This window comes from Dryobates pubescens, chromosome 39 (genome assembly GCF_014839835.1).
Source record: "Dryobates pubescens isolate bDryPub1 chromosome 39, bDryPub1.pri, whole genome shotgun sequence".
Lineage (NCBI taxonomy): Eukaryota > Metazoa > Chordata > Aves > Piciformes > Picidae > Dryobates > Dryobates pubescens.
This window is the reverse complement of record NC_071650.1, coordinates 2610362-2623187: the sequence shown is the minus strand read 5'-3', so window position 1 is coordinate 2623187 and position 12826 is coordinate 2610362. Positions and strand designations below refer to the sequence as shown.

At 42.6% G+C, this 12826-nt stretch overlaps 1 protein-coding gene across 1 annotated transcript in view; it reads right to left on the bottom strand.

Moving 5' to 3' along the window:
- Window positions 1–12826, bottom strand: part of MEIS1 (Meis homeobox 1) — a 124638-nt gene that overhangs the window by 19877 nt on the left and 91935 nt on the right. Inside the window, exon 9 of the mRNA XM_009901373.2 lies at window positions 6966–7042. Coding sequence (XP_009899675.2) covers window positions 6966–7042 — 77 coding nt within the window. The remainder of the gene's footprint in view (window positions 1–6965; window positions 7043–12826) is intronic.

Below are 12826 nucleotides of genomic sequence, written 5' to 3'. Positions count from 1 at the left end.
GACTGCTTGGGAGCTACAGAGCAAATCAAACCCAAACTTTTCACTAGCAATTACTGGTTTCTCCCCCATAACCAGTGCTGGAGGTTGGCAATGTAAGATGCCAAGGTGCTCAAAACTTGGGAGTTTCCACTGAAACTTGCCACTTCAGTGATGGCTGAAACCTTAAATGTCATTTCACAGTCCTAGACCAACCCAAACCTGGTGACTCTGCTGGACCAGGCTCTCCCACTTCTTCACACATGAAACAGGACAACACCATTGTCTCTCTTTGCAAGGAAACTGTAATACTACCATGCAAACTCACAACCTTGTATGCATATACAGGCAAGTAGGGGTCAGGGGAGGACTTGGATATTACTGCAGTAAGCACCATAGGAAAGCCCAGCAGTAATTATTAATTCCATCTTCAAGCACGGCTTGAATGCAGCTGAACAAATGAAGCACTGAAGAATGAGAGTAAGATAAAATATTGACTAGCTGCTCCATCATTGTTTGGTCTGTGCCCTAGATAGCACATGGGTGGTTTGGGGGGGGGGGGGGGGGGGGGGGGAAGCAAACAACTAAAAAGCAGAATGGATACACCTAAAAAAATAAGGCTGGAGCTTGAGGGGTTTGGACATTTGCAATTCATCTGTTTTATTTCTTTTATTTGTTAAGATCATCTTTATGCACCTGTATGCAGCTCTATCCAGAGAGGTTTAGGTTTAGATTGGCTATTAGGAAACATTTCTTTACTGAAAGAGTCGTCAGGCCTTAGAACAGGCTGCCCAGGATGGTGGTGGAGTCACCATAGAATTGTTAAGGTTGGAAGGGACTTCAAGGGTCATCTAGATCCAACCCCCCTGCCATGGGCAGGGACACCTCACACTACATCAGGTTGCTCACAGCCACATCCAGCCTGGCCTTACAAACCTCCAGAGGCATTAAAAACAAATATATGTGGCATGACATGGCAATGTGGGGCATGGTTTAGTGGGCATGGTGGTGTTGGGTTGATGATCTGAACTGCTGAACTTAAGACGTCTTTGCTGACCTTCACAGTTCTATGATTCTAGGTAGTTACACATAGACATGCACAGCTAGGTTCTGTAGGCAGATCAGTAGGCAGATCATTCTACAAATACACAGTCATTTATCTGTGTGTACCTAGACCTTCCTAAAACGTAAAGCAAACAGCTGATACCTAATGCAGCCCTTGATGAGAATCGCTCTCTCTTCTCCATAGAGTACCAGCAGTAATTATTTACCATTAGTTTTTAATGGGAAGAGGCTCAGCTGGGATGTAGTAAACAAGAAAACAGTATAGATTGCTCAGTGTAGCCTGGCTGGCTCTCAGCTGAGCTAGGAAGTGATTGGATCACCCCTCCTGGATATTTCAATTACGGTTTAGATCACCAGGGAAAAGCCTTTTAAGTAACCTCTGTCTGGTGAGGTCCTTTCCATGTCTACACATGCAATACTGTCAAGATCATACAAACGCCCCTTCTAGCTCACATCACCATGCTTCAAACCCTAAACTGCTGCAGGGTTAAACAACTAACAAGGTGGAGACCTGAAGGCTTCATTTAGACTAACACCTTGAACTCTGCTACCTTCCTACCTGACACAGATTTCTTTTTGTTCTTGCAACAAGGTAAGTGCTGATCCTTCTCATGACAGAAACATCCAGCTGCAGCAAAAAGATGATTCTGAAAGGCAGTGCTGGTGGTGTGAGAAAAATAAAATAAAATAAAATAAAATTCTCCCTGTGGATTACAGAACCACAGAATGTTAGGGGCTGGAAGGGACCTCGAAAGATCATCCAGTCCAACCCTCCTGCCAGAGTAGGATCACCTAGAGCAGATCACACAGGAACACATCCAGGTGCATTTTGAGTGTCTCCAGAGAAGGAGATTCTGCAACCCCTCCCTGGGCAGCCTGTTCCAGTGTTCTGCCACCCTCACTAGGAAAAAATCTTTCCTCGTGTTCACATGGAACTTCCTATGCCTCAGCTTCTACCATTGACCCTGGTCCTGTCATTGGGCAATGCTGAGCAGAGCCTGGCTCCATCCTATTGGCACTCACCCTGCACATCTTCATCAACATTAATGAGGTCACCACTCAGTCTCCTCCTCTTCAGGCTACAGAGCCCCAGATCCCTCAGGCTCTCCTCGTAAGGAAGATGTTCCACTGCCCTAATCATTTTTGTGGCTCTTTCAAGCAGCTCCTTTTCCTTCCTGAACTGAGAGGCCCAGAACTGGATACAATACTCCAGATGCAGCCTCACCAGGGCAGAGTAGAGGGGAGAAGTAGTACTTAAAACCAAGAAAAAAGTCAAACTGGCAAGGGAAAAGGGTCAAGTGCAAACTGTGGTGTTTTTTAAAGACATGTGCCCTACCCCTGACACATTTTCTGGCACATCTCACATCACCATCCCATTCCTGTGACTCCTCTACAATCAATAGGAGTTGTGTGCATCAACCCAGGGAGCCCAAAGAACAGGTGGCTGTGGTAGTTTTAGGCTATGCCTTTAAAATTTTGTTGCAGATTTCAAGCAGAAAATCTGTAAATTTGTAAAGAAAAATGTAAATAAATCACTATTGGGTGTAAAAAGGGAAATAAAGACAATTCTAAATGCTTCAATTGCAGAGATAGCTGCTATAAGACTGCTCGTACCAAAACATTCTGGGGGCTACTCTTCTCTTCTCTTCTCTTCTCTTCTCTTCTCTTCTCTTCTCTTCTCTTCTCTTCTCTTCTCTTCTCTTCTCTTCTCTTCTCTTCTCTTCTCTTCTCTCTGCTCTCTTCTCATTTCATTGCTCTGGAGAGGAAACTAACCCTGCTTCTATTTGACCTTGGCTGCATTGTTTTGGTAAAGTCTAACAGCTACTTTTTCCTCTGCTCCTTTCTCACTTTTGGACAGGAGTTGGGGGGACAGAAGGACAGCTTCCCTGGTCTTCTTGACCAGAGGGGTTCTTGTGTTGCTTATTAATTGCAAATATCTTTAAACATTGTAAATACTGCATATTTTGTACATATTCATAGCATTTCATTGTAGATTGTAGTTTTGCTTGTAAATACAGCTTTCATTTGCTTCCAACTGAGCTGGTCTGGCAAAGTTAATGTTGGGGGGGAATCTCAACACACCACAGCAGCCCATACATGAAAAGCACCATTTTACCGTTCCAGCAGCCAACTGAAGTATGCAAGTAGCACGTACTGGAAAGGCATTCAAAATATGACCCCCCCCAAAAAAAAAAGAAAGAAAGAAAGAAAAAAAAAATTGTTCAAATGCTTTCAATCTGCAGAAAACAAATGCTCTCTTCACTGACTGCTCTGTGGCAAACTTCTAATTCCATCCAGAAAATTCAGCATTCCCCAGTCTGGGCTAACGACCATGCTACCAGACATGAGTTTATGTTTTTCATGCACATTTCATGTATTCCCACATGCTGTGTTGCTGCCAATAATTTATGACTGATCTGCACCCAGCCTGCCCTTCAGCATTTTATTTAATCTCTGCAACAGTGATTTACAATGACTCATCATTAATACAAAAAATGTACATGTGTGTTAACAAGTTTGGAAGAATCTAAGGAGGAAGGCAAAATTTTTTTGCAAGTCGTGGCTGAATGACTTATGAGCCTGCTGAAGAAAGGCAAAGCTAACCAGAAACAATACTCTAGCTCTTCCCTCCAGCAAATAATCTAGGCAAGAGGAGTTTCTTCTCCTGCATGCTGCCTTAGAAGAAAAGGAATTCAGCATAAAGTTGGGAGAAGGTTGCCCCATATCCCTCAGAATTTGGGAGGGGATGGGCAGCTCATTGTTCACCCCATGGCTGGATGTTTCCAGGGCATGCACATGTGTGTGCAACCTGCATGCTCCACCACAGCCTCGCTGCCTCCTCATTCCTTAGCAGCCATTACAAAATGCAAGGGCTGAATTAGCATATTATTAGCATACTTTGGCATCTCTGCCCACCACTTGTGATTTAAGAAAGCCTCGACTGTCTCTATAGTGTTAAATCTTCATGGGCCTGGGGAGGGAAGGGGAATTGTCTCAATAATTTATACAATTGTAGCACCACAGCAGAATTACCAAGCTAGCTCAAGCAGAGGAAGCCTGCCCTACATCCACAAGACTTCAGTTATAATGTATTTTGACCTAGTTTTTTTCTTTTCTTTTTTTTTTTCCCCCTTCCTTGCACATAAGGAACTTATAAAAACACATCTGACACAAAGCCAAAGTGAAAAAAAGAAAAACTCCTCAAATCTGAGGCGACATGGATACTGAAAAACACCCTGGAAAGTCACTTGGGAGAAATTCCACCAGCTTTAGTTCAAAGCATCCCATGTTCATCATCTCCAAAAATTTCTTTGATGGCTCATCCTAAAAATTGACACGTTGGCTCACGCCAAAACCTAAGCTCCCAGACCCCTCCAAAGCACCACATGCTTGTTCCGCCCCATCATTAAACAGGACCCCCTGAGGAACACACACAACTTCTCAGCTGGACAAAGCACCTTGCCTTGAACTGAAGGACAATGTGCCCTGTGAGGAGAGACCGACAGCCCCTGGGACTTTTTAGTCTGGAGAAGAGGAAGACTGAGAAGGGATTTAATAAATGTTTAGAAATATCTGAAGGCTGAGTGTCAAGAGGGAGGGGAGAGGCTATTCTCCAATGCACCCTGTGGCAGGACAAGGGGTAATGGATATAAACTACAGCACAGGAGGTTTCACCTCAACATGAGGAGGAACTTCTTTGCTGTGAGGGTCACAGAGCACTGGAGCAGGCTGCCCAGAGAGGTTGTGGAGTCTCCTTCTCTGGAGACTTTCCAGCCCTGTCTGGATGCATTCCTGTGTGACCTGTGCTGGATTCTATGGTCCTGCTCTGGCAGGGGGGTTGGACTTGATGATCTCCAACCCCTAACATCGGATGATCCTATGACAGCCATACAAATTGAGGGATAGCCTGAAGGTTGTAGGACACAAAGCTGAGGCCAACACCAGTTCTTCCCGGCTGAGCCAAACTACCGCAGGTTGTGTTTCCTTACAACAGGTTATTTGACGTTTAGGGGCTTTTATTCCTTCATTTTAAAGTAAATACTTTGGAAGCACACTTCACACACACTAAGTATTTGGTATTTCCCTTTATTCAGTGTCTTAAAGGGCTTCAAAAAAATGATCTCCTGGAGCTGCTGTGGGGGTCACAGAAATTGATAACCCTTACAAGCTATCCCTATGTGAGCCTGCCTGCGTCTCCCAGATAGTGCACTTTGTAAATTAATCCTCCAAAGGCAAATATATTGTAAGTAGCTTGTTATCTCTAAAGTACTAAATTGAAGAATACATGGGATTATATTGACAGAAATTACATTTTCTGTAATGGGGTTTAATATATCTGAAATCTCTCCCATAGGCTCCTACTCCCTCTAAGAGAGAAGGGTTTGTTAATGTAGGTGCAATGGACATCAAGACCAAATTTATTCACTAAAATGGATTAGGGCATGTAATCAGAGCTTCTGCAATATTAATCTCTGACACTTATTGAACGGGGTGGGGGGGAATAAAATACTTTTGTCTGCAAACTGGCATTGCTCCCTCCCTTTTCCCCAGCAGGCTCGCCGCTTGCCTTGGCCATTTTCTGGGTATTACTTCAAAGAGGATAAGGTTTCCCATCATAAACACTTATCTAAAAATATTAGGACAATTAATTAGCTACACTTAGTTTTACAAGGTATTAGATTGCAATACACTTCAAATAGGACACTTGTTCTGGGATAGCGGAAGAAACCTGCGTTCTGACGCAGTAACAAAGGGTAATAAATCAACCCTTTCTTTTAAGGGTTTGATGGTGTGTTTTTATCCTTTAATCACCAGTAATTTTCACTAGTTGCCTTCAGTGTGTCCCAGATAGTTAGCAACCCACAAGCCACAGCAGCGACAGCACAGATCCTGATTTCCTTCAAACAAATCACTACAACAACAGATCAGGGGCTCCAGCAACCCTTAGCCGGAATAAGTAAGTAAAATTGCTCCACACTGTACTTCAGCAGACACAGGCCACATTGTCCTCCAAGTTTATTCAAACTTCTCAAAAATGGCACTTCAAATCAGTGAAGATATGAAAGGATGTCAGTCAAAAAAGCAAAACCTCACTATCACCATGAAAACAAAAAAGTCACAACGGCATCCCAAAATACCAAATACGCTCTCCAGAACTGCGGCCAACTGCCCCTTTTTTATCCACCCAACATCTTAACCTCTTCTAAGACCAAAGTTCTCAACATGGATGTGGCTCCTATTGAAGAAGATGCACCCTGAGCCAAAAGGAGGACTGGTACCCAAATGCACAGATACTGAAATACAATACAGAATATAGAATTAAACAGGTTGGAAAAGACCTTTGAGATCATCAAGTCCAACCTATCACCATCTAATCAGCTAAACCATGGCACTAAGCGCCTCATCCAGTCCCTTTTTAAACATCTCCAGGGATGGTGACTCCACCACCTCCCTGGGCAGCCCAAGGGCCAATCTCTCCTTCTGGGAAGAATTTCTTCCTAACATCCAGCCTAAACCTCCCCTGGTGCAGCTTGAGACTGTGTCCTCTTGTTCTGTCACAAGTTGCCTGGGAGAAGACACTGACCCCCACCTGGCTACAACCACCCTTCAGGTAGTTGTAGATGGCAATAAGGTCTCCCCTGAGCCTCCTCTTGTCCAGGCTAAACAACCTCAGCCACTCCTCATAGGGCTTGTGCTCCAGACCCTTCACCAGCTTTGTTGCTCTTCTCTGAACATGTTTGAACAACTCAACATCTCTTAAACTGAGGGGCTCACTCACTCAGCAATATTTCTTTTGCATCAATAAACTGCTGTGGAAAGGTGGAGGGGAAGAGCAGAGAAGGGCAAGGTGTGTCCTCGAAAATGCCAAGCATTACCCAGAGGGTGCCAACAGCCACATAGAAACACTGAGGAAAATGACTTACCAATTGTTCACTTGAAGTATAGTGAGCCCCGTGTCTTGTGCCAACTGCTTTTTCTGTTCTTCTGAAGGGTAAGGGTGCTGCAAGACACCAAAAGAAATTTATAGGTTTAAACCAATGCTTTATTTATTTTCCTTTCTTCTTCTTTGTTCTACTTTTTAAGTAAAAAAAGAAACAAAACCAACAAGAACAACAAACTACAGCAAATAGCACAGAAGTGTGTGACATCTATCACTGAGAGGTGAAAACGCTGAGGTGTGTCACTCTTTTATAATTATTAATGGGCTACTACATCACTTAATTAATGGCAGTAAAAGACAAGCCAATTATAAAGATTAGTGAAGTGGAGAAATAACTGCTTAGGATACTGGCAGTACCTTGATACTCAAGAAGGATGTTTGTTGCATTAGCTGAAAGTTTCTGCACTTGTCTCCAATGACCGATTAGAGTCAAATCATTTCCCTCCCCCCTCTTTTTCCCCCCCCTGTATTTCACAGAACAAAATATGCCATAAAGCACTTCTCTGTAAAACTAAACCACGCTGATGTTTTCTGAGACAGTGAAGGCAAATCTTGCCAGCACACTCAAAATAATTTGCAAATAAGATCAGCATCCTGAACATAAACAAACGCCTGGGTTTTGAGCGCAGGCCAGCGCAAGGTCAATGATCAGCACATTTTTGTCTGACATTAACATAGCTGCGCTGCACTAATCCTAAGAGACAGAAAATAAATACTGGTTTAATTGAAGATAATGTTAAAATTCAATCATAAGTTAAGTTTCTTGTGAGAACTTGATTGCTTTCTCAGAAAATTCACTTCTGCATGAATGCAGATGGCTTAATAAATCGACAGCAGAAAACCCCCCACATCCCGCTTTGAAATTAGGAAATATCATTGCTGTCCTTCCCCTCCATGTAAAAATGTCACCACCCCAAAAGAAAAGAACAAATATTGCATATTCTTTAGGAAGAACTTCTTCACCATGAGGGTGGTGAGACACTAGAACAGGTTGCCCGGGGAGGTGGTGGAAGGCTCATCCCTGGAGGGTTTTCAGGCCAGGCTGGATGTGGCTGTGAGCAACCTGATCTAGTGTGAATGGTGCCTGCCCATGGCAGGAAGGTTAGAACTAGATGATCCTTGAGGTCCCTTCCAACCCTAACAATTCTATGATTCTATGACTCTGAAATGCAACAATTCCCTGGAAAAAAATGTTTCAAGGAAGTGGCTGAGCTCCTCACCTGGACACCCAAGTCTCAGTACATACTAGATTGAGACCTAGCCTGCTGCAAGGTACTTCATAACATTTCAATAAAGAAAATTGGATAAAACTGGTCCAACATCCCATGTTGGTTGTCACAAAGCATTTGCTGTTATCCACCCCTGAAGGTGTTCAAGAAACATGTGGACATGGCACTTTGGGACATGATTTAATAGAAGTGGTGGTCTTAGGTTGAAGGTTGGACTCAGCGATCCTCGAGGTCTTTTCCAACCAAAACAATTCTGTTATTCTATGATCCATACATCCCTTATTTCCCTCTCCCCACCCAAACCTTCCCCTGTTCTTTGGATATATTTGTTGGTGTAACATTACACAAGATGTAAACTGAAACCTTGTAAAGCCTAAGAATTTAAAACCTCATAAAATTCCACTACCTTATTGGTATTGTAACTACTTAGCAGGTTTTTATATATTGTTGTAAACAGCATAATCTGACATCTAATGGCTAACATCTCATCTTACATGCCAGCATCACCTCACTTCAGCAAACAGGAATTTCTATTGTGCAACTTCCCTTTGCCCAACATGTCCATTTCAAAAACCACCACAGTGACGATCACCTCCAAATGCTGCAAGTTTGGGGTTTTTTTCACCCCAAAATGGTGGGGAACTACCCATTCCCTTAAAAACATTGTTCCCTTGGCAGTGAGCCCACAGATAACCTGCACACTTGTGAACTACCCCTCTGGGATTTCCTGCATGTATGTGAAATAGCTCCAGAACTACCAAGTGGAAGACACAACAAGGATTTGACTTCTTATTTTTTTTTTATGGGTAATTTACATTTTACACATGCAAAAATACAGCAGGAATTGTATCATCTGCTTATAAGCACATTCATCCCCTATGGGGACAGGCTGCAAGAGCTGGGCTTGTAGGGCCTGGAAAAGAGAAGGCACTGGGAAGACCTTAAGCAGCCTGAAAGGGTCTACAAGAAAGCTGGGGGGGGATTTTTTTTTTCACAAGGGCTTGCAGTGATGGGATGAGAGAGAATGGATTGAAGATTGAGGAGGGTGGATTTAGACCAGAGATTCCAAAGAAATTCTCTACAGTGTGGGCAGTGAGCCACTAGAACAGGTTGCCCAGGGAGGCTGAGGATGTCCCATTTCTGGAGGTGTTCAATGCCAGGTTGGATACAGCCTTGATCAACCTGGGCTAGTGGAAGGTGTCCCTGCCCATGGCAGGCAGGTTGGAATTAGATGATCTTGAAGATTCTTTCACACTCAAACCATTCTATGATTCATCCACCACAGTGAGACTTGACTTAGGTCCGCCTATCTGAACATAACATTTTTGCTTCCCTTCAAAAAAACCCCAACAAACCCAAACCAAACAACCATACAGAGATCATTTGTAACATTTTCATCTTCACAGCTTACCTCCCATTTCATTACTTTGCTATCAAGTGAGGACAAAAGCATTATTCCTTTTTTTTTTTCCCCCTTATTTCACTTTGCCACCTTACATGAGATCTAATTTTAAGTAATTGAACAAACTGTGTCTAATTTCATGCAGCAAGCAATAATTACCAGGCAGCCCCTAGCTATTGGAATTGAGAACTCTGTCTCCATTAAGCAATTTCCAATTGTTCTGGACTTTTTTTTCCCCCCCCAAATAGACAAGACTGGATAAAATTAGCCATAAGAACAATACAGTCACTGTAAAAATAATTGCTTTAAAAGTCCCAGCCCCCAAATTCCTCAAATTCTGATCTGTTTAAGGTCATCAGATTTTGTTTGGTTTGGTTTTTTTCCCCTATCCTATCCTAGCATAAACTTTTAATTTCATGATAAATCTGTAATTGCCATAATCACAGGACAGCCTGGGACTTTACATGGCTAATCCCTCTTAGCTAAAGCTTCACAATGCAGCAAGGCTTTTGAAGTATGATTTGGAGTGGTTTAAAATAATCTTAGATGCTGGGCATCCTTCTTACATAAGCTTTCTGGGGATTGTTCTTTTGTAGGCTAAAATAAATAAATAAATAAATAAACTAATAAAAATTACAAAGAAACCAGCACGCCACAGGCTAGGTTGCTATAAAAACATTCAAAGCCTTGTTGCATTCCCACCCACAGGGCTAGGAAGGTCTGTGCTACAGGCAAAAGCAGACAGAGAGAATGGGGGAAAACCCTGAGAACTACCATTTTATGCAGACATTCAGTCAAAATTCAGTCTTTATTTCACCCAGTCAGGAATGGCAGGTGCCTTACAAAACCTTCCTGATGGTGGTTGAAAAGGATCATTCACAATTTGTTTGCATATGTACATATATACACACACACACACACATATTTGCACAGACATGTTGGCCATGGTGGTCTTAGGGTGGTCTTAGGGCCATGGTGGCTGGACTTGATGATCTTTGAGGTGTTTTCCCACCAGAACAATCCTATGATTCTGTAAGTATTAAAGCTGTGTGTACAAAATACAGACAAACAGAGAGAGAGATGCATGAATATATATTTTAGCAAAATGGTTTCGGTTTAGATAGTCCTGCAAGGAGCTGGGAGTTGGACTTGATGATCCATGTGACTCCCTTCCAACCTGAGACATTCTGATTCCATGAAAAAATAATACTAAGTAAAATAAGATGTGTTTCTATATATGTTAGGGAAATGGTTGTTTTGGTAGCCCTTGTAAGGAGCTGGGAATTGGACTTGAGGATTCATAAGGGTGATGAGACACTGTAACAGGGTGCCCAGGGAGATGGTAGAAGCCCCATCCTGGGAGGGGGCCAGGCTGGATGGGCTGTGAGCAACCTGATCTAGTGTGAGGGGTCCCTGCCCATGGCAGAGGGGTTGAAACTGGATGACCCTTGAGGTCCTTTCCAACCCTACCAATTCTGTGATTCTGTATTATGAGTCCCTTCCAACTGGAAACAGTCTATGAAAATAGGAACAGTAATTAATAATAACAAGAATAAGAAGAATGGGAATAAGAATGGGAATATGAAGAAGAAAGAATAAGAATTTATTGTTGCTATTATTGTTTAGTAAAAATGTTTAGTTTTAGGTAGTCCTGAGAGGAGCAGGAAGCTGAACTTGATGCTAATCTCTACGGGTTCCTTCCAACTTGAGACATTCTAAGATTCTAAGAAATAGATGAGTAAATAAATATAAAAATACATAAACAAAAAAAAGATTAATATTAAAATATGGAAATATTAAAAGTATTAAAATATATACATATATATGGAAGTGGGTGTCTAAAACCATCACACCTCCTCCAGTGGCCAAGTCCGTCTATCACTCTGGATCACTTTGGGATACCAAAGCCAATTGTACCGCTGCTCAATAAACAGTGACTTGAGACCTTTACTTTGTTGTGTACATTAGCTCCTACCATTATCTCTTAAAAGCTTAATTATTTGCAAACAATTGACCAAGATGGGAACTGAAGAAAAGAGACCCTGGACCACCAGGAGAGCTGCAATGCATTAGGAGAGCAAACAGAATTACCTTTAGGTCTTATAATCAGAATTAACGATTGGGACAGTACGCGGGGCAGCAGGAGAAGCTGTAAGGCTCTTGCTGGAGTGTTTTCCATTTGATCTGCATTAACACCTCCAGTGAAAGCCATAAAAGGGTGATTACAGATGGGAAGGCTGACCCTCCTTCCCAGAACCAGCCCAGCTTGTGTAGACTGCAAGGCTGCAGACAGGCTTTCTTACCAAGGCTGGAGGAAAAGGGCAAATCCTAGGAGGGTGTGTGGGGAAGAAAAAAGTAGGAAGGAAGAGGCAGGGGGGAAGAAAAAAGCCAAGAATGAAGCTGACAACAGCTAAGGACTCTGAATCTGGCTCTGGTATTTTCTGATCATGCCTGCTGCTGCCAGGGCACTAGAGAGTAGCATCCACTGAGTAGTATGAGTCCTACCACTTTTCCCTTCCCATAAATCTAGTGCAGAAATGCAGACTGTTTGGCACCATTAATGTGTTTTTGAGGCTCTGTGGTATTACTTCTAATAATGACTTGGTACTGAAAGTGATTGCTTAATAACACCATCAAAGTCTGCATGCAAATGAAAATTATCCTGGGGGGATTTGCCCAGGGTAATATGAACAGTTAAGGAACATTTGAAAAAGGTAAAAATAACTATGCAAAATATGAGTCAGAGCAGCAGTTTCTGCAGTAACAAAGAAATCAAAGTGACAGTGAGAGAAAAAATTAACTTTCCATCAGGATTCTCTTGTCACTCTTTTATGAATGGTATTTAGAGTGCAGCAGTCTTAATAAAAGCCCCTTTGCAGAGCAGCAGAGATAATTTTTAGCAAAACAAACAGTAGGACTTCTTTTTGGCTTTTTTTTCCTTTTTACCACCTTTGGCTACAGCCAGTGGGTAAAGTCTCCAGCAGATATCCATGGAAAGCATCCAAGTCTGCCTCTTAGTAACAGCCCTTGTCCAAACGTACTCCTTTCCTCAGATTTTCCACTCCAGGCTGCAAATGCTGGATGCCAGGACAAGTGATAGACTTTATCTTATCTGGAACCCAGTATCAGCAACACTCCCTCCCCTCTCTGCCTCGCCTGCCATGCCAGCGCATCATACTGGTGGCAGAAAAACATGAAAATAACCCTGCCCAG